Here is a 22,357-nt window from a genome sequence, read left to right as displayed (position 1 = left end):
TCCATGAGGAGTACAGGAGGAGGAGGAGGAGGAGGAGGAAATGAGGAGACCAGATAGACACGTGCACGCCTGCCCATTTCCTGTCTCTTGCCATGTGTAGTCCTCTGTCATTTCTGGATTCTGACAGCAAGAAGCCCATCACCAGGTATGAGCCCTTGAGTCCCATAGAACTATGAGCCAAGTGAAGTTAGCTCACCCAGGTGTGGTGGTGCATACCTGTAACTTCAGTGCTCTAGGAGGCTGAGGCAGGAGGATCGTAAGTTCAAGTCCAGCATGGGCAATTTAGTAAGATCCTATCTGAAAGATGAAGAAAAAAAGGGCAAGGGGTATAGATCAGTGCTAAGCCTGGTGTGCAATCTCAAATACTAAATGAATGGATGGATGGATGAATGAATAGGAAAACACAGAAAGAAAATTAGCCTGCCTCCTATATTTAATTATAGTAAGACACAACTGACTAAAACGATAACCCTTGTAAAATTTGTCACAACCAGTGAGAAAATACAGAAAGCAATAGATGCTTGTTTAATGCCATGTCTTTGTGTCTTCGAGACTTGCCCAAGGTCTTCCAGCTTTTTGCCTTTTTCGTACAAAGTTTTGGTTTTAACAAACAGGGTCTCACTTCAGACTAAGCTACTTGCTACGGAGCCGAGGCTAGCCTTGGACTCAACAATCCTTCTGCATTGGGCTCCTGAATGCTGGGATTTTAGTCATGCACCACCATGCCTGGCATATGTTGTTGCCTTAAAATAAATAACTCTAATTAATTATACAATTTTGGGGCTGGGGCGATAGCTCAGTAGAATAAGCGCTTGCCTGGCAAGTGCAAGGGCCTGAGTTCAATCCCAGGCTCCGCAAAAAAAACCAAAAACCAAAAACCAGAAAAACAATTTTGAGTAGTTTATAGTTTAACAAGCTAAGCCAACCATTGGAGACTTTTAATTAATTAATTAATTAATTGTTGTTATTTTTGGTACTAGGGGCTGAGCCCAGAGCCTTAACAGTGAGCTACATCCCCTTCCCTATTTTATTTTCTACTTTGAGACAGGCTTTTGCTAATTTACCCAGACTTGACTGAGTGCTGGGCTTCGGGCCTGGATCACCCCTTCTGGTTTTTTGGGTGTTTTTTTTTTTTTGTTGTTTTTGTTTTTTTATAGAAAAGTTTATTTGGAGGACTAGTTTCTTTCCTCTGCTCTGCTGTACTTTTTACCCATGAGAGGTGAGGAATAGTACTGGCCCAAAGGTTGAGAATTGAGAGGTCAGGAGGAAAGAAGAACTTGCTTTCTCTTGTTGCTCACATGCTCAGCACAGACCCCTTCTCTTAGCAGATGCGTGAGTTTGTTTTCCTCTGCACCAAGAAGTTCTTCAGTGGACAAGCAGATATCCCCTAATCCATCTGACTCCACCTGCCTGGAGACAAGGTTCAGTCCCAGAGCTTGGGGCTCAGCCGTGCGTGCTGGCCCCTTCAGTGAGGTGTCAATTTTAAGTCTTAGGCTTCCTGTGCTTCTGACCAAATGACTATAAGCCTGAATTGCAGACCCCTCTTTGAATTTGATTAATGTGCTAGTGAACTCAAGGATATACTTCAGTTTACTATTTTATCGTCAGATGTACAGGAGAACAGCCAGAGAGCGTGGTTCGCAACACATAAGGTTTGTAGTGGGCAAGGATCCCCATGGCCTTTCTAGGCCTGTGCTCTACTGGTCCCTTCCACGAGATCGCATCCCAGAAGCTCAGCAAATTGTGTTGCCAGCCCTGTCTCAGTTACTTGTCTCTCTTTGCTAAGACAAAATACCTGACACCCAAAATTAAGGAAGGAAGGGTTTATTATTATTATTATTATTATTATTATTATTTTTTTTCTGGGACTGGGGATTGAATTTAGGCCTTTGTGCTTGCTAGGGAAGCGCTTATTCTACTGAGCCATCTCCCCAGCCCAAGGAAAGGTTTATTTAGCTGACAGTTTGTGGTTGTTTCAGTCCATACTTGACTGGCTCCAAGGCAGGGTGGCACATGGCAAAGGGCAGCAGTTCATGGTGGTGGAAAACAGCAAAACAGGGAGCGCAAAACAGGAGCAGCAGCAGCAGCAGAGGCAAGCCTCTGTCTCCCTTCTGTTGCATTGAGGCTGTCTTCTCCAGGCCTGGTGTATCACTCACACCCGTAATCCCAGCATTGGGTCATGAATTAATCACAAACTCGAGAAACCTGCTCCATGACTGCATGAGGACTTGAGGGGATACCTAGACACAAACCGTAACATTTCGCCCCTCAGGGCCGGGGAGATGGCTCAGTAGAATAAGTGCTTGCCTGGCACGTGCAAGGGCCTGAGTTCAATCCTGGTTCTGCAAATAAATCAATAAATCAATAAATAAAAATAAAAAAAATTCTGCCCTTGGCCCTTCAGTGACTCATGTTCATCCATTTCTGCAAAAGGCATTTTAGTCCATCACTAAGAATTGCTAAAGTTCTAACAGTTTCAGAATTGCTGAAAAGTTCAAGTCCTAAGTTTCCTCTAGAATCTAAGGCAAACTCCTAGTTGTGAGCCCCTGTACAAATGAAAAGTTGAACACTTCCAATGTTCAATGGCACAAGAAAAACATTACCATTCCAAAAGGTACAAAGTATTGTGTTTTAACCTTAAGTTTTGGTCACCCTTTGAATATTTTGGTTTTGATACAGGAATAAGTGCAAAAAATTGTGAATATGTAATTATAGTATTGATGTAAGTCTAAGATACGTTAACTTTTCACTAATCTGTCTCCAGAGACTTGTTTAACAAATGTGTATGGTTATCATGTTGACCAGGGGTAGATTGTAGTAGATTGCTAATTGGTGGTTAACGTGTTACACCCAGCTGAGTTAAACTAGCGTAGTGCTGGGTGTGGGAGGCCCACCTGAGGGTTGTTGCCAGCAGCATAAGAGGCAGGACAAGAGAAGCTGTTGGAGAGGCTGTCAGGGAAGATGTTTGGAGAAGCTGTTGGAGGCTGTTGGAAGCTGCTGGCTTTCCTGATGAACTTGGCTGTTCTTGTCAGAAGAGGAGCTTGGGACCTCACTGTTACTGAGCATGACTGTGGTTACTTTGGGGGAGCTCTGGTCCTCATGCTGAGCATCGCTTCCTGGCTCTGGAGGGGGAGATGGTGCACAGCTCAGCCTCCTGGAGAAGCTTGGGTTGCACTGGTTTTCCTAATGGAAACTCGGCTTCCTCATCGCTGGAGGAGCTCGGGACGATGGCTGTGGTAGTTGTTGGGGAGCTCTGGTGCTTACCTTGAGTATTGCTTTCTGGCTCTAGTTCAGATCCCTCAGTCTGCTAGCAGAGATCCTTCATCCCGCTGGCATAGACGTTCTAGCTTCCACCACTGACTTTGGGCCTTCCCAGCACAGATTTGCGAAGCAGACCTGCATATGATATTGTGGGCTCTAGTCCTCGAGTTGGACTTGTGAGAATTGTTAGGAGCTGTAGGTTTTCAGCTGGCCTCGTGCAGGATGTTAAGAGCCAGGCCTTCTGCTGGATTCTTTGGTCTTTAGTGTGTGGACAGATTTCCTACACTGTTTGTATATGATTCTTTGGGTGCTTATAAAATAATCTCATATACTGTGTCCTGTATTGTATTGTTCCTGTTACAAAATCCCCAAGCCAGGACAGCCCTGAACCCCATTATACACGCTCACACTCACACACACACACACACACACACACACAACCTCTGCTTATTTTGGAGGCTGATGGATTGTGCTAAAAGTTCTGAGCCACCAGTGCTCTAACTGCTGGTCTTTCTGATGAGTGGCCCCATTCTAAGGCTACTCAGGGGTCCCTGTGTCACCTCACTTGTAAAAACTCAGAAATATCCAAGGAGCTCCTTAGGAATAAAAGATACCACTACCTTTCAGGAGATTCCAAGGGTTTTATGAGCTCTGTGACTAGAGTTGGGGACAAAGGCCAAATATATTTCTTATATGCCACAGGCCACCCTTCACCTCTGGTCATAGATCCTGCATAGCAAAAGGACTGTGACAATTCAGAAGTCACTGCACGTTACTAGAGTCCCATCTAATCGTTAATAATTAGTCCAGTCCATGGTCATGTCACATGGAAATACCTCCCAGAGCCAGGCCACTCGGGTTTGCAGTTTTCCACGCAGGAGTGGTCTCAGCAGAGGAGGCCTCACCTTTTAATTGTAATGGTAGAAGATTACAGCTGAGCTAAGCGGCCGTGCTGCCTCTGGTTCTGAGCCACTCCTGAGGTGTAAGTATAATACTGAATTTCCTTCATCGCATAACTTACCCATTTATTCTTTTACTCTCAGATAGTTTTCCTTTTTCTCTGTTTATGTCCAGCCTTCTCCAGCTTTGGAAAGAGCAGGAGGTCCAGATCGCCAGCAGCAGTGCCAGTCTAGCAGGTGCCTTGCCCACAGTCTGCTCCCATTTGTACAGGAGAGGGTCCCTGAGGAGTGGGCTGCCTCGATGCCTGGCTGTAGTTATTCTTATCCTTGTCTACTCATGCCCAGTGAGGGGACCCATTGTCAGCCCTAGGAAGCTTTTAGGAATTCTAACATAGAAATATAGTTGCAGCTTCTTGCTTAGAAATTGGTCATACATTTCTGTATTTGTAGCACTGGTCATGTGACGATTGCAATGGGTAGGAAAAAGAAAGGTGAAGTGATATGGGGAAGAAAGAAAGGAAAGGGGAAGGCCAGCCAGATAGCTCAGCGGACTAAAGCACCTGTTTAGGCAGAGCGAAGCAGCTGGATTCGATCCTAGGCGTGCCATGTGCCTGCTTAGGCGCTGAGACAGCGACTGGGCATGGGGGCGTGCGCCTGTAATCCCAGCGCTGGGGAGACTGAAAACAGGAGCATCAGTCACTAGGAGTCTGATGTACATAGTGAGTCCTTGTAGACCCTGTAGACGCTGTACTGAATACATTAAAAAAAAAAAAAAAAAAAAAAAAGGAAAGGGGAAACTAAAAAAGTAGGGAGGGTTGGGGATGTAGCTCACTGGGGCAGCATGTGCTTAGCATGCCTGAGGCCCCCATAAAAGAAGTCACCTGCTCTGATTTGCATATTTTCCCCAAAAGCTTATATGTTGCAAATTTGATGCCTAAATTAATGTGATAATGATATGTGGTGGTGTTGGGATACTGGGAGGTCAGAGATGAAGTCATGAGGGTAGACCCTCCATAGTGGCATTAGTGGCTTTCATAAGAAGAGGAGAGGCCCGGGCTGGCATCCTTGCTCTATCTCTTTATGTGGCACCCTCTGTTATTTTTATGATGCAGCATGGGGCCCTCAGTGGATGCTAAGCCCATGCTGGTTCCATGGTCTTGGATGTCCCAGCCTCCAGAACCATGACCTAAATAAACTTCTGTGCTTTATAAATTACCCAGCATCAGGTGTTTTATTATAGCAATAGAAAGTAGAGTAAGGCAGTTTATACCAGCTCTCTCCTCCACCCTCTCTTCTCTACTAGAAAACAGGTTGCACTCAAGTGTGAACATAGGTCCCACTCTATTGATTGTGAGCATGTACTCAGGGCCATTTCTCTACCAAGATGTTATTTGGAGGAGAATATCTCTTCTTATTGTTGGGTAATCATGGGCTGTGAGGTGTGTTTCCCATTTGTGGAAATGATGGTTAGACATCCAGATTGCTGCAGTATCTTCTGTTTGGGTCCTGCAGAGCACTCTGGGTATCTCATCTTCTATGTCAGAGTCAGTCTGGGTCTCTTCCTGTCAAGACTAATTTGTAGCTCCCTAAGGCTGCCAGCGTCAAGCTTACTGGCCAGGTGAGTGCAGGATTTCCCTCCTGGGAAGTCTGCGATAGAGCCACCTGCATTTTCCTTGGCAGACAGCTCTTCCTGCGTGTAGCTCTGGTGGTGAGAGGGAGGTCTGCTAGGTTCAGCCCAGCTATGCATTTGCTGCGGCCATGAGTCTTCTTGTCCTGTAGGCCACCCTAAGCGAGCACAGAGGCTACCTGCTTGAGGGTTCCAGATCCTGTGTACTTGGAAGGAGGTTCTTCAGATGGGCCGCAGCATGTTCTACTTTGGTCACCCTGGAAATCCCCATAGCGATTTCCCAGAGCCAGGCCCCCAGGGCATGCTTTTATGTGGCTGAATTTCTATTGCTTTTCTGCCTGACCATAGGTCAGACCACTGGCCACTGCCACGAGTAAGTACAAACCCACACATAGGGGATTTTTGCCCCATTTTGTTCTTCCATCCCTAGTAGGAAAACAGTATGCAGTTCAGCCTGGCGAGCTGATCTGTTTTTATCCGAGTGGCCTTTTTTCAGAGAGGATGTTGTTTGTCCTCCCGTAGTTTCCACCTCCGAGCCCAGCGGGCCATGGTTGGCCAGTGGAGAGAGGTTCTGGGGACGCTGATTGCATGAAGATGGAACCCAGACTTCTTTACATAGCTCCAAGGGGTCGGGGAGGTAGCTCAGTAGAATAAACGCTTCCCTGGCAAGTGTAAGGGCCTGAGTTCAATCCCCGGTTCTGCAAAACAAAACAAAACCCAAACAAAACCAAACCATAGCTCCAGACCTGGAGGAAAACACTGTTCTCTCCCCCAGGGTAAATTCTCTAGTCTGAAGTCCCAGTACCCAGCTGAGTGCTGGGATTTCAGGTGTGTGCCACTACACAGGGTACCTGGTCCCTCCCTTAGATGTCCAGGGACCCTACCCCAAGTAAATTCAGGTGTTATTTAGAGGGTTCGTTATGAATACCAAGGGCACCTCAAGATGGTGTGGTGATGCTGTTTGTAATACCAGTGCTTAGGTGGCTGAGGCAGGAAGATCACCATAAGTTTGAGAACAGCCTGGGCTGCAAACTGCCTTGAGTTCAAGGTGTGCCTGAACTACGGAGCAAGACCTCATTTCAAAAAACCAATGCAAACCAAAGCAAACAAAAATAGAAGACAAGTTCAAGACAAGTTCTTGCACTTAGGAGACTCTAAGAGTGTTAAAAGCTCTGTGACAAGAATCAGAAAGAAAGGCTGAGTATGTTTAATACTAAAGTATGGGCAGTGGAACAGGACAAATATAAAGGTGCTGTTTGTGGAGAAGCCTGCGGGTACGGGACCTGTGCCCCCAGACCCCTGGTGTGGTCGCTGTCTGCGCGAGTCAGCTTGTACCAGGATGTCCCCCGCAGAGCAGCCCGCCTTGACTGGGCAGCGTTTGTCTCCTGGCTGGGTCACTGTACTCTAAAGCTCTTTCTGACCTTTTTGCTGAGTGTCATTTGGAGGGAATGGCAGCAATAAAGGTTACTCTGAACAGGGCGGAGCTTCTCCAGGAGCGCTTTGCTTTGCCCTTAGCTCGGCTAACTGGGGTTTTTTCTGCCTGGGTCTGTGATGACTCGTGTCTACCTGACACTTGTAAATTCTCATTAGAAATACAAGTCGGGTGTGGAGGGCGTATGTTTGTAACCCCACCACTTGGGACATTGAGACAGAAGGATGCAAGTTTGAGGCCAGTCTGGGCAATTTATAGTGTGTTTGTCTCAAAATTAAAAAGGGCCAAAAATGTCACTGAGTGGTACAGCGCTGGCCTAGTATGCTGGAAGAGTCAGGGAAGAATTAGTTACTACTTTCTGCTTTCCAGGTATTGTTTGTGTGTGTGTGTGTGTGTGCGTGCGTGCGTGCGTGTGTGTGTGTGTGTGTGTGTTAAGATAAGGTCTTAGTATGGAGTTTAGGCTGGCCTGGAATTCCCACTGATTCTCCTGCTCAGCCTCCAGGGTGTGAGATCATAGATAGGTGTGGGGCCCCATGCTGGGGACAAGGTATACTTCTGAGAAAGTTTCCCCTAAGAGCTGACTGAACTTCCCCTCTGGCACAATTTAAATTCCTTTCCTCTTACTTTCTACTTACCTGGAAATGAAAGAATGCCTAGCGAGGCACCATCCCTGATAATATTTTCAGAGCTGCAGTATTAGTTACTTGGGCTGTTGCTTCCAGATTTTGAGGAAAGCCCTTGGCAATGGGCAAGGTCTGTGGAGCCTCCCACACTTTGGAAGAATGGAATTTCAGTCACAAGTGTTAGCACATGGTGTTGGGGATGAGCGGGACAGAAAGTGGCCGGCCATGTGCTTGGGAGCACCAAGGTTCCTCCGGCTCAGGAGTGCCTTCACCTTCTTGGACTGCTTCTCAGGATGCCTCTGTTGGCCCTTGAGCCTTTTGTTTCATAGTCAGAGAGGTTGGGATGAAAGAGAAGATCACTCAGGAGAGATCATTCCCTCAGCTCAGCAGCGTTTATGGGGCACTTCCTGGATTTGACGCTGGCCCAGTTCTACGCGCTTGGGATGTGGCTGTGGACATACACAGTCCTTCCTCTGAGGAGCTCAGGAGGTCAGCGCTACAGGGAACTTTGAGCAGAATACAGTGTTCAGGTTAAAGCATGAACACAATGTGGGCCTAGGGAGGGGGAAGGGGTTGCAGGGCTTTGGTTTTGCTCTGGAATCACCTAACCTCACTGTCAGTGCTTGGTTCTAGGTCTCTCAGAGAATGCACTCTCTGTGCTGGTTGAGTCTGTGAGGTCATTTTCAACCTTGAGGAAACTGAGAAGTCCAAGGTCACCAAGATGGCTGGTGGCAAACCGATCTAAAATATAGATCTCTGGCAAGCCAGTTGTGTGTCTATTTTATTTCTCCATAGGGCCTCTTTGCCCATAATGGAGCCGTATCTTCCTTCAGTCTCTGAGCCCTTGCCTGTCTTTGGGGACAGGGTGAAGGATTCTCCTAGGAAGACAACCCAGCACTAATCTTAGTGACCAGCTCAAGGAAGCCTGGGCTGGAGACTCCAGTTGCTAACCTTCTTATTCTGGTCCTGGGCAGGTTGCTCAATGTCCTTGGGCCTCATGAGATTATAAAGTGAAGAGTACACATACCTGTTTCATCTTGTCAGACAAAATTAAGTATGTGGAGCTAAAAAAAAATATGCTTTTTTTTTTTTTTTGCGGAACCGGGGATTGAACTCAGGCCCTTGCGCTTGCCAGGCAAGGACTTATTGTACTGAGCTATCTCCCCATCCCCTAATTTTTTTTATTAGTTAATAGAAGTGAAGGCATTCTTTGTGTTCTGTGAAACCTCGAAGTTGGCTGCTCTGACCATTGTGAGCTGGGACAGTGATGTGTTGTTTCTTTGATTATCTGTGAGGTGTTGCTTGTCATCTCTCTCAGCAGGTATGGAGGCGTTGGGTACAAGCCTAGATTTTATAATTTGGGGGCTGCTCTAGTCTGACTTGTTTATAGTTCTGACTTCAGAGCTCTAGTTTTTTTTCTTTTTCCTTCTTAAAAAAAATTTGTACTGAGGATCAAACCGAGGGCCTTCCCACTGAGCTACCTCCCTGTCCCTATTTATTCATTAATTTATTTCTGAGTTACTGAAGTGCCCAGGTTGGACTTATACTTGTGATCCTCCTGCTTCATCCTGCCAGAGTCCTGGAGTTATAGGCATGCACCACCACATTCAGCCTTACTGCAGGCTGCTTCTGATTTTTTCTTCTCTTTTCCTCCCCTCCCCTTCTCATTCCTTTTTCTCTTCCTGTGCTTCTTCGAAATCTCCATGCTCCCCTTGGTCAGTTATATCTGAGCTCCTGGCTTCATTTCTCTTTTAGGACGACTGCTTCATCTGCTGTTACAAGGGAATAGTCAGGACTGGGCAGTTTCTACTGGGTAGAGATTTCTTTTCTTGCAGTTTTGGAGGCTGGGAAGGCTGAGATCCAGGTGTTCATATCTGACAAGGGCATTTCTGCCTCATCCCCTGGAGGGAAGGAGTGCTCTGTTCCCATGTGGCAGGGGGCCAAGAGGCAAAAAGGCAAAAAGGGGTCCCTAGTGCCCTTTTGTAAGGGCATTAATTCTACCCGTGGGGTGAGCCTTCTCTGCCCTGACCCCCCCCATGGCCCCACCTCCTCACACTGCCGTGCCAGCTATCAAACACGAGTTTGGAGAGAACAAGCCAAGCGTTCATGACATAACCCAGAGTGTCTTGCTTGTATCTCACACCGCACCTCTTTGCTGGGCCTTCGGCTCCTGCCCCGGCTGGCTAATGAGCCTTCCACTGGGATGCTCAGCAGGCCTCGCTTGTCTGCCCATCTGAGCCTGCTGTCTTTCCAGGTGAACCAGTCCCTCCCACTCTGCATTTAGGCTGGGAAGAGACTGTTCAAGGCTCCCGTCTCACCTCTACCTGCCGCCTTCGCTCCTGAGCGGTACCGAAGCATCCCCCTGTCTCTGGGACTCTGTTACAGCCTGTCCCCTTGAATCCTGCACTCTGTAGACAGAGTTGGCAGTGTGCCCACTTTGGTTTACCACCATGCTCACTGCACTCGGTGCCCTTAGCCAGCCCGACCTTCCAGTTGCTTGGGTGGGCTGCTTGCTTACTTCAGAGTCTTTGTAGATATTGTCCCTTCAGACACTGCCCATGTCTTGTATCCGAGGTTCTTCACCCTGCTAAGGCCTCTCCTGTGCCATGTCTGTCTTTCCTCCAGAGTGCTGCCTGCCCGAGGGACTTTCGCCCTGTGTGTGCCTGGATAGTCCTGCCCTGAAGAGGCATTATGTGCTCATGCCCCACCTTTCCCAGACCCTGAACCGGGAAGGCAGTTTATTTCATTGCATGCCTGCTAAGCGCTTTGTATAGAATAGTCAGAGCTCAACAAACATGTAGTTAGGAAATGAATGAATAATCAAATGATGAAAGCATATAAGGAAATTAGATTTTCATGGAATTCTAATGTAAGTCATTTTGTAAAGCAAGACGTCCTCTTGAAGCTGAATAATTATGCCCCATATGCCATTTATGTAAATCTGGATTATTATATATTAGCTTGTCAGTCTTAAGCCTGTTGGCTTCTTTTTCTTTCTTTGTTCTGTCCTGAGTCTCCCAGAGACGGCTGTGCTTCTGAGGGAAGTCTTTGCTGAAGGGAGCCAATTTTGACAAAGGCAGATGGAGTGTGATTGACTTGTCATAAAGGAGGCTATGGTGACAAGAATGCATTGTGAGTTATATTTTGTCGTGTGTGACCCATGACATCCTGGTACAGTCTGCAAAACAGGTACCTTCCCCCCACAAAGACCTATGGTGACTTTTGAAGTTTTTTATTTTATTTTAGGGGGCTATGATTGCTAACAGTAGCTTTGTTTGACATCTTTTCTAGGTCAGGGCAATAGAATCTCTCTCTGTCTCTGTCTGTCTGTCTGTCTGTCTCTCTCTCTCTCTCTCTCTCTCTCTCTCTGGTGGAACTGGAAACTGAACTCAGGCCCTTGCGCTTGCCAGGGAAACATTTATTCTACTGAGCCATCTCTCTGGCCTCAGGGCAATAGAATCTTGTAGGAAAGAAGGATGTTAGAAAAATGTACCCTTCTCTTTTTCCTCCATGGTTAATTCAGTGAATATTTATTGAACATATACTTGCATGCCAGCTACTGTTCTTTTTTTTTAATCTCTAAAAGATTTTTATTTTATTTATTTGATATAGGGTCTCCCCGTGCAGCTCAGACTCATAGTGATCCTCCTGTCTCAGACTCCCCAGTGCTGTGATTACAGGCATGGTGTGCCCAGTGTTCCATAGCCGGCCCTTCATGTGGTGCTGAGATCAAACCCGGGTCCTTGTGCTTGCCAGGCAGGCGCTTACACCACCAAGCTATCTCCCCAGCCCTGTTTTTTTTTGTTTGTTTGTTTGAGATAGGATCTCACTATGTAGTTTGGGCTGACCTTGAACTCACAGCGATCCTCCTGTCTCAGCCTGCTGAGTGCTGGGGTTGCAGGTGTGTGCCACCATACTTGGCTAGCTGCTGTTCTTCGTACCAGAGATGATAGAAAAAATCTTCTGACCCAATAGGTTTTATATTGTAGTAGGAGTAAAGAGATGGTGAACAAAATTAATAATGCAACATTGGGCCCTATTTATTGAGACATAAGTTACTTCAGTGCATCGCTGAAAAGGATTTTTTGTTTTCTAAAATTCAGATGTCGGGAGTTGTGAGAGGTAGTCTTCTGGTCTGATATGGGGTGGGGTGGGAGCCGTTGGTGACAGCGGGAAGCTGAGCCTTTCTCGTTAGCAGTGGGACTGAATTTAATTTGGTGTGGACATACTATCATGCAGATGCGTGGGTTGATCTGACACATCCAAGACCTTGGGAGATGATGGTATTAAACTGTCTGTCTCTGCAGCTGTCAGATGCCAAGGCAGTTGTCCTCCTAGTGTTTGTGGGGGCCAAGAGCCAAAGGGCTGCCATTAGAACTGGTTCTTTATTCCCCAGTATAATGACAGTCTTGAAAACAGAGTGAATAAAGATTTGTCAAGCTACCTAGAGTGTGGAGTCTTGAACTGACTCCAAGGGGAAGGCAGAGAGGAAAGAAAGGCTGTGGGCAGCTGCTGTCAGGCCCCTTAAAGTGGCGAAGAAGAATGGCGCCCATACAGACACAGATGAAAATGTATACAATTCCAATTTATCATAATCTCCTAATTTGGGTAGCACTTTTATCCTTTTCACAGAGATTTGCGAGGTCGTGGGATCAGGGAAGGTAGGGGCTGAGTGTAATTATTCTTGTTATTTCCCTAGCACTTACCACGGTGTCCAGCACACACCAGGCCTTCCAATGAAAGCCTATACCGTGATAATCTATTACATCTTTTGTTCCTTCATCCTGCGGGGCAGATGTAATTACTGTGCCCACCTAGTCCTTCAGGAATGGAAGCTCTGAAACATACCCACTTGCATAAAAGCCAGACTCAAGAGAGGTTGTGGCTTATTGCTTTTAATTCAGCCCCCTTACCTTATTGAATGCATGCATATAGTGGACATTGTGCTGAGGCTAATGTATAACTACCGACAACATGGGCAATTAAAATCCACAGGAAGTACAGCACAGAGGGCAAACATTATAACCAGCTGTTTCAGGAGCTCTTTGCTCTTGAGAAGCAGCAGCTCCTGTGAAAGGCTTTGGGTGGATTTTGCCTCTGGGTCTCTTTCCCACCTGGAGGTGGAAAGCATTCAGGCTGCCAAGGAGAGTAAAGTTTAAATTCCACCAATACTTGTTGCTTGGCTGCTACGTGCTGGCCACTGATCTTTGACTGGTCTCTGCGCTTGCAGGATTTAGTGCAGCTTATTTGCTGTTCATTTGTTCTTTGGTTTGCCAGCATTTTTATTGACTGTCTATTAGGCATGCAGTGGAGAACATAATGAATCAATGTAAAATTTTGAAAGCGTGACAAGTGCCTCCAAGCGGAGGGTAGCAATAACTGATAGCAATAACTGGGTGATGTTGAAAGTAAGACAGAGCACGCCACGAGGACATCCTCTAGTAGAAGGCCTTCCTGCGGGAGTGGAGTTGGATGGTCGTTTTGTCTTGGGAAAGCAAAAGCAATTTCCTCTCAATTCAGGGCCTAGTTCATTCGCTTTATAGAACAAAGATGGGCCGGTGCTTTGTGACCTGAGAACCACGACCCTGGCTAAAGGGTCGCCAGCCTTCTTGCTTCTCCTCTATGTTTTGGGGAGACATTGGACCCTCGAGCTTCCCTTTATGTTCTCCAAGAGAGAAGAAATAGGGCAGGCAAGAACTCTTCTGTCCCTCACAAACATTAATCAAGTAGAGGATTCAAAATTTAGATATTTTTAAATGACCTGTGCATTTCCTGACTTTGCCTTTCATACTTATGGAGGATTTCGGGTCCTGAAGCACCTTCTTTTAGTGGATTACTAGTACAGGCCCCTTTTGGGGGATAGGTTTGGAAGTGGTTCGCGACCTTCATCATCTCAGGAATGTTTTTGAGGGCTTAATAAAAAGCAGCTGCAGCCATGCAGACAGCTCCAAACCTGTGAGCTCTGGCTAAGTGGCCAAGTACAGGAGAACACACACAAATCTTTTGCAAATAAATGTATATGTGTATTTAATATACATAAATAAATATATACTATATAATTTATGTTTCGGTGCTGAGGATCAAGCCTGGGGCCTAACCCATACTAGGCAAGTACTCTACCTACCACACAGTCCCTCTTCCAGCCCAAGCTATACATATATTTTTGTCGATTTTGCTTTGGTACTGGGGATCGAACTCAGACCTTTCATATTAAAGTACATCTTGGCTATATTTGAGATTAAATCTCACTGTGTTACACAGGCTGGTTTTGACTTTGCACTCTGCCTCCCAGGGTGCTGGGATTATGGGCATGTACCCCCCCCCCCAGCTCTGCGGTCTTTTTTTTTTTTTATTTTATTCTTTTATTTTGACACAGGGTTTTACTAAATTGCTCAGGTTGGACTTGAACCTGTGATCCTCCTGTCCACCACCACGCCCTGCTGTTTCTAACCTTGATGATAGCCCTTGAACGAGCCACTTCTCATGCTTCCCTGCCTCTGGCCTGGATGTGGACAGAGTGGGTCACTCCCCAGCAGCAGCATAGGACTTTTATTCTGTAGCAATTTCCAGCCTGCTTCTGTGGAGTAAAATTCCAACAGGCAACCAATTTCCTTCCCTCAGTCTGCTCTGCAGCATCAAGCTTCTCCTGAATAAATAGATCCTCATGATAGTACCTACCTTGGAGATGGCTTTGAAGATAAAATGATAAAGGTAAGGTGCTCCTTTTCTGATTATCCCCTTTTTTCTCCCTCACCTATAACTTAAGTGAAAGAGGTACTGTCACGTTGGTGCCACTCAGATTTCTCTGGTCTCAAGGCCAGGACATGAATTTGGGCTGCTTGTCACTGTGCGGGACCTTTGCTGAGTCATTTGCAGTTGGCAGATATGAAGACTGTGGTCCAGAGCATAGTGAGGCCCCTGGGTGATCAGCCGAGGCACCCTGGACTTGTATTTCCTGGTGCCCTTTGGAATCTGATTCCCCTCCTCATGGACCAAGGAGTGGGGTAGATCTCCCTGGGAAGGTCATGCATGTCTATTCCCTGCAATACAGCTTTGTGAATCTGTGGTGTCACTTGGGCCAGAGGGAGCGGCTCTGTGGAGGACACTAGATGAGTGGAAGACGGCATTGCCTCGAGTTTGAGACAAGTGGCATTCTCCGATATTGGGTGTAGTTAGAATGCTCCTGGTGCTAGGAAGAAGATGAGGAACGTGGATCTTTAGCGGGAGAAGTTGTGAAAAAGAGCCAAGGTAAGATGTAAAGTGGCTGGGTGTGGTGGTGCACGCCTGTAATCCCAGCTCTCGGGAGGCTGAGGCAGAAGGATCCTTGCGAACTAGCCTGGGCTACAGAGTGAGCTCAAGGCCAGCCTGAACTGCGCGGTGAGACCCTGTCTCACAAAGACCAAAAAAAGTAAAAAGTCTCTAGGAGGTAGAGACTCTGCACTGGTAACACTGGGATGGGTTCTGGGTGTCCCTTGAAATGCTTACTCAATCTTTTGTGAGATTATATTTGTAAGACAAGGTAACTGCAATTCTTATATTTTGCAAAGTGCTTTAATGGTTATATCTGAGTGATACTTTATGAGCAACTAGTCTTTTTTTTTTTTTTTGCTATTTATTTACTTTTTTATTATATGAGGATTGTCACTCGAAGTTTTGAAGCACTCAATGACTTTTCTACTGGGCTCTGAAATGAAATTGTGGAAACATATTTAACTTGAGCTCAGAAAGAATTTCTATTACATTATACGTGTGTCAGTGCTGAAATACATGAAGTACACAGGAGCACATTTAAATTAAAGTCAACTGAGGAGAGTGTTTGTAAATGTTAGCAATCTTGAAGATGGACTTTCCTTATAATCACATAATAAAAGTACATTTATCTAAAAATTATATTCCTGACATGGTAATATAAAAGCATACTGCAAATGCTTCCTTTTTTTTTTTTTTTTTTTTTTTACTGAACCAGGATTTGAACTCAGGCCCTTGCACTTGCCAGAGAGCAACTACTCTTAAACTACTGGTTTTGTGTTTGTTTGTTTTTTTTTATCCCCACACCCTTTTTTTCCCCCAGGCAGGCACTGTGCCACTCTGCCACTGCACCTTGTTTTATTCCCCATTAACCAAGGATAAATATTATTTGAAGATGTGATACTGTAATATTTAGGAAAGCAAAACAAATGTTTAAGTCTCTTTTCTCCTAATGGATAGAGATACAGAATGAAAGAAAAAAAATGTAATTGAACTCTATATCCATTATGACTAGCCAGAGACTCATTAAGATGAACTAAAATCAGAACAGGTTTCCCTGCTGTCTGTCTCTGAATTCCCTTCTAAATTAAAACTATGCTGCGAACCCTTCTGGTGCTCTACAGGCGCATTCAGCAGTCATTCCTTCTGCGTTTGCTATATGCAGCCTGCTGCTCCGTCCCTCCTTACAGGGACAAAGCCAGTGACTCTGGCACAGCCTGAACGCATTCACGCCCAGCCCTTGAGCCTCATGGTCAGAGGGATCTTCGATCCTTTTTTTTTTTTTTTTGTGGAACCGGGGATCGAACTCAGGCCCTTACACTTGTCAAGCAAGCGCTTATTCCACTGAGCCATCTCCCCGGCCCCTCTTCAATACTTTCTATAGTTTGTTTGTGACTCACCTCTCACCTCATAGTTTTACTGACTTAGGTCTTTTTACTTCTACAATTCTCATCTTCTTTTGTCTCTTTTTCGATGGTCTGTCTCTGGTCTCTTCATCTCTGCTGCAAATCCACAAGACTTTAAGACAGAGGAAGCAAGTTGTGTTTATCCCTGTGCTTCCTGTGGTGAGCAAGGAGCCTGGCGCACGCACTCACGGGAGGCTCAGTTGCAGCGCGGGGCGTATCCAAGGCTGCTCGTCACCAGCCTGGCTCTTAGCGCAGCATCGAGGGCTAGAAGAAAGGTTGAGATGCCTTCTCTACCCCGGGAAGTTTCCATTTTGTTCTCCAGGGCCAGGAGGCTGAGTCGTACCCTTTTTGTGCTGCCCAGTACCTCAGTGGTTTCATCCTATGTGTCTCTTCACTTCTTTGGCCAGTGATTTGTGGTTCTGAAAGGGAACGAATCAGACAGGTCATCTTTTAAGTCAGTTCTGGTTAAGTACCAGTCCATGATTTTCTTAGTTGCATTATAGACTGTTAGAAAATGAGAAGCTGGGAAGAGATTGACTTTAAAGGGAAGAAGGAACTGAAGTGAGCAGGCAGGCAGTGAACCTGAAAGCCAAGTGTCTGTGCCTCTGAGCCTCTCTGTTGCCTTTTGGAGCCTCCTAACCAGCTGCCATTGTCCTCTACCTGCTGTGTGGCCGCTGGTAGCCAGTGTTGCCTTCTCTGCCTCTCTGTGTGCTTCCCACTTAACTGTGAAACAGATCCTGGGGATTTCTTAGCTTAGCTTCACTGCACTTTTGAGGCTCTAGGAGACGAGCAGCATATCTTCACCTTTCAGACGGTCAGGCTGAGGCTCGAAGGGTGGAGCGATTTGCTCCCTAACTTCATGTCACTGGCAGAGCCAGGCTGAGCACAGACTTCACAGCCCTGCTCTACTATCACTGTGCTTGTGCTGTTCTCCACGTAGCTTTATTTAGGAGATGACTGTTACCTCATGCCTGGCTCCGGGTTGAGTGTGTGCGTAGGCTCCTTAGAAGTCATTTAGAGTTCTTCTCCTACCTCACTTTGGCAGCCCTCCTGCTCCTACTTGAAGGCACAAAGCTCGCTAAGCCTTCGTTGTAGACTTGCCTTGTGGTTGATTGATGAAGATGGTAGCAACCAACTGGCCCTGGGTATTGCTTGCATCTCTTTTGCACTGTGCTGAGGTGGGAGATAAGGAAGACAGAACCCTGGGAGTCAGCAAGCAGAGAAATCGGGACCTCCTCGCTTCCCTCCTTGCTTTCTTCTGTCACCTGTTGTCAGGCACCTTCTGGGTCTCTCTGTGTTGTTGTTTCTGTCCACCCCCAACTTCATCTCTGTTCTACGGAGAGCATTTCCTCACAGACCTGCCCTTCCGCTTTCATCCAATGAATAGACCATTTCTGGCTTAGTTACTTTCTTGTTCCAGGGACAAGATACATGACATGCGTAAGCTGTAGGAGTTTATTTTGGCTCACAGTTTATAGGGGCTTCAGGCTATAGTTGGCTGGATGCCACGGCGGAGCAGAACAGCTCTTGGCATGGCAGACAGGAAGCAGAGGTGGGTCGAGGGCGGGGAAGGGAGATATAGCTACTTCACGGCGGGCCACGCCCACATGACCCACCTCTTCCTACCTGGCTTCACCTCTCGACATCACACCCAGCTACAAAGCCATCAGTGCACTAATCCAGTGGAGAGTGTGTGTGTCACACACTCCCAAGATCCAATCACCTCCCTAGAGCCCCCTACCTGTGAGCATGTGAAGCTCCAGGGGTCATCTAGATATAAGCCATAGCGATTTGCCACTCAGAGTTCTTCAATGCCCCCTCACTCCCCAACAGGTAAAACCCCTTTGGTTTCTGGGATACAGAAGGCCTCTACATGTTGCAGACTTTGCTCCACCTTCCCATGTTGGATCACGGATCCCACCTCAGCCTCATCTCCAGCTCTGTGGAGTTCATGGTGTTGAGTAGTCACACACTGCCCTTTGGGCTCATGGCTCAGCATGTGCCGGTCCCCATTTGGAAAGTAGTTTACCTCTAATGCTGCCTCTTCTGTGGAGCCTTGTCTGTTTTTCTGGGGGCTCCAGGCGCCCCTTCTCGTGTGTGGGCGCTGAACTCTGTCATCCACACTTCCCCACCATGCCGTTCCTGTGGCAGTCACTGTATGGTACAGAATGGCCATACACTGGCTGCAATGCCTCCTTCGCACCACAGGAGAGAATGTGTATTTTACTTCTTCCAGGGCAGGCTGTGTGACTCATTTTTTTTTCTAGTGAAATCTTTGTGGTCCCTCCAGTGCAGTGTGGCACAATGTGACCTCTTCATGAGTGGTTATTGGATGAGAGATGTGATTTCATTAAGCCACTGATTTTGAATTTTGGGCAGAACAGATCTTTTTCCCTTCATCAAGAGGTAAGAGTCATTTCAAATGGTGTAGAATTTACCAGTGAGGTGGTATATATCTATAACCCAGCACATGGAAAACTGAGGCAGGAGGACCCTGGGAAACTTCACAGTTTAGTGCGAACTTGTCCAAAAATAGAAAATGGAAAGGGCTGGAGATGTAGCTTAGTGCAAAGGCTCTGGGTTCAATCCCCAGTAATGAAGAAAAGAAAATTTTTTTAGTGCTGAAGAACTGTCAGGGAGACTAAGAAGAAGGCCATTAGGTAGTCACCTTTAATAAAAGAACAGTCTGCATCAGACAGTGGAGATGACAGCTTGAATAGAGAGAAACTGGACCCAGCTGGAAGACGGTCAGCATGAGGATTCAGGTCCTGACAGGAAGGTGGGGAAGGGGCTAGTTTCTACACTCAAAGAAGTGTCACGAAGTACAAAGAGTCTGTTTGGAGTGAACATTTGCTCTTTTGAGTACATTGGCATCGTAGAATCCAAATGAGGCTCTCAGCTGGCCTCAGGAATGGAGCCTGCCCATCCTGATGACATCTATGACTTTGTCCCTGAAGTCACCCTGAGAAGATAATGGCCCGGCCAGGTGCTCGCCTGTAATCTCCACTCTCAGGGAGGCTGAGGCTGGAGGATCACAAGTTTGCACCCAGCTTGAGTAGCTTAGTGACTTGCCGAGACCCTGTCTTGAAAGAAAAAATGAAAAGACCTGGGAATGTAGCTCAGTGTAAAGGCCCTAGGTTCGATCCCTGGTACCCCCCAAACAGAAAAACCCAAAGAAAGAATTTGTGGATTACTTACCTTGTATTTTCTTTTGTTCCATCTTATTCAAAAAGGGACCATGCCTGGAATAAGCACCTTATCAGGAAGTTGTGACAGTGTGGCAGGAAGTTAGGGCATTTAACACTTGGAAAATGGTGCCATGAACAGATCAGGCTGTTACCCGTGACCATGTAGGCTCCAGGTCTAGTTGATTCTGTTCTCTCTTCCCCCATCCCTGAGGGCCGCTGGTAAGTTAGTGGATGACCACAGTTCTTGGTTAGGACTTTTTATTTCTTTCAATTGGAAAAAAGAACAAAATAATAGTTTCTCCCATAAACTAGTTTTGCCTGGAGCGAAGGGCAAATGGAACTGGATGGGGCATGTGGGGGATGGGAAGAGTGGGGCAGGGGTGGGGAGGCAGAAAGATCCAAGGATTCTTTCTGGAAAAGAACACGGCTTGCAGTGTGTTTGTCCTTGAGCTCCAGGGTCACTGGAGCAGTGTGTCTGTGGCAGCATTTCTGTGTGAAACACTCCTTTATGTTTCCCTCGTCCTTTAGGTCCAAAGAATATGTTTTCCCTTTCAGATGCATCAGCATGTCCTCTTCTTGGGATACTTTTCTTTAGCATTCTGTGGCAGAACACAAGGCTTGTCTGTCTTTCCTACTTTGTCACTGAGGATAAAACTCACTGCCAAAGCTTTGTGTTCAATACTCAGTAATACACACACACACACACACACACACACACCTGTTGACTTCTGTTAACTAGAGGAATGCAAATAACCAGTTGCAGAGACATTGTGATAAGAATACCTTGAAAACAACATGCTCTTCTTGGAGTTTGATCTTCAGTCAGCAGAGGATGGCCCAACGCTCTTTTGCCTTGACTTCTGTCGCAGTGTTTGCTCAGGATTTGTTTCTGGGGACATTGCTGCCCTGACCCATTGCAGCCTGGCTCCTAAAGCAAGCTAATCTGCCTTCCACTGGTAGTAGAGCAAGACAGGCTATCCCTACATCTGTTTCTGTGGAGAGTCCCTCAGGACGCGTATATTTCTGCTCCACATCTGGGCTGGCCCTTGTGCGTCCTGCCTTCCTGCCGACCTGTGGTGGCCTTGGTCTCTTTGGTGCCCAGATACTCTCTCTAGGCTGCAAGCCACCCAGTGTCCACTGGCCTCCTATAAGTCTTCTCTGGTGTGAAGAAATTCAGGCCTCCCTCTCTCATGAATGAGGTCATTACTGAGGATGAAGATACAGACCACTAGAAAGATGTCAAAGCAGAGAAGATGATGTGAAGAAAGTTTAGAGGATTGTGCCTGGTATACCTAGAGTGTGTAAGAGTTACAATATGAACAGTGCAAGGGGCCTTGTGAAGCATCCTGCTGGGAAAGGTGGTTTCAGTTTGTAAGGCTTTGTGGGTCAGACAAAGACCCTAGAGCTGTATTCTATCTCATTTTAGGAAGACTGAGATTTTAAACTGGGAGCAGGCATGACTGCATTGGTTTGCTGGGGCCAGCTTGTGGCAGCCTGGAGTCCCGTAAAGTCCTAAGGTTGACTTCAGTGACATTAGACATTGATCATGGCAGGATTTTTCATACCACAGAAATTGACTGATGTTCCATACTAGTCCCTCAATTTGTAAGAGGTTTTTTTTTTTTCTGGAACCGGGGATTGAACTCAGGCCCTTGAGCTTGCCAGGGAAGCGCTTATTCTACTGAGCCATCTCCCCGGCCCTAGTCCCTCAATTTGGCTGTCAGACTTTTTATCTCCCCTGTACTCAGGACTAGTACAGGGGCTGTCATACTGAGCTACATATCTCCAGCCCTTTTTAAATTTTGAGACAGGATTTTGGGGAATTGCTCAGGTTGCACAAGGCTGAGTTTGAATTTGTGATGCTCCTGCCTCAGCTTCCTGAGTGCTGGGTTTACAGGAATGAATTACTACTTCTGATTTCTCTGTCAACATTTGTTTCTTTTTTGAGACAAGTTCTAGCTGTGTAGTTCAGGTTGGCCTTGAACTTACTGTGCAGCCCAGGCAGGGCTCAACCTAAAGGTGATCCTGCGCTAGCCTCTTGAGTGCTGGGATCTCAGAAGTGTAGCACTACATCCATTTGGTTGTCAAACTATCATCAGTGGTTAAAAGGCCATTTCTTCAGGGTCTCTCTGCGCAGCTCAGACTTGTGATCCTCCTGCTTTCAGCCTCCCCAGGGCTGGGATTACAGGCACGCATCACTAGGCCCGGACTCTGTGGTTGGTTCAGCACCAGCATGCCCCGGACTCTGGCCGGTTCAGCCTGCCCTGTGGGTGGGGCTGGTGCAGCATGTGGTGCCGGGGATCAAACCACAGTCCCCGCACTTGCTTGAGCTTGCCTAAGCAGGCGTTTCAGTCCACTGAGCTATCTCTCCGGCCTAGGTGGTACTTCAGTAGTTCACAAATCTGAGATCCCTGTTCAAAATCCTCAGGTGAAAAGCAAGTCCTTCAAGCTCCACTTCAGACTTTCTGAGTCAAATTCCAGGATGCGAAGGAGGTAAGAAATACTGCTAGCTTTCCTCTTTCTTGCTGCCTTTTTTCTTTCCTTTCTTCTTTTATGGGTACTAAGAATCCAACTCAGGACTTCACACTTGCCTGGCAGGTGCTGTACCACTGAGCTAAACCCCTGCCCTCTCCTCTCCTCTCCTCTCCTCTCCTCTCCTCTCCTCTCCTCTCC

At 46.7% G+C, this 22,357-nt stretch overlaps 1 protein-coding gene across 8 annotated transcripts in view; it reads left to right on the top strand.

Annotated features, from left to right (window-relative positions):
* Gramd1b (GRAM domain containing 1B) overlaps window positions 1–22,357 on the top strand; it is a 186,050-nt gene that overhangs the window by 12,312 nt on the left and 151,381 nt on the right. The window contains exons 1-2 of one of the 8 annotated variants that reach the window (XM_023721055.1): window positions 14,932–15,090; window positions 22,113–22,177. The exons of the other annotated variants lie outside the window; for them this stretch is intronic. Coding sequence (XP_023576823.1) covers window positions 22,167–22,177 — 11 coding nt within the window. The 5' untranslated portion in view covers window positions 14,932–15,090; window positions 22,113–22,166. Of the gene's footprint in view, window positions 1–14,931; window positions 15,091–22,112; window positions 22,178–22,357 lie in introns of those variants that run through there. 8 annotated transcript variants of the gene reach the window in all.

The sequence above is a fragment of the Octodon degus genome, unplaced genomic scaffold, assembly GCF_000260255.1.
Source record: "Octodon degus isolate 3935 unplaced genomic scaffold, OctDeg1.0 scaffold00080, whole genome shotgun sequence".
NCBI classification, from domain to species: Eukaryota; Metazoa; Chordata; class Mammalia; order Rodentia; family Octodontidae; genus Octodon; species Octodon degus.
Note: the sequence above shows the minus strand (reverse complement) of the source record. Positions and strands in the feature narration are given on the sequence as shown.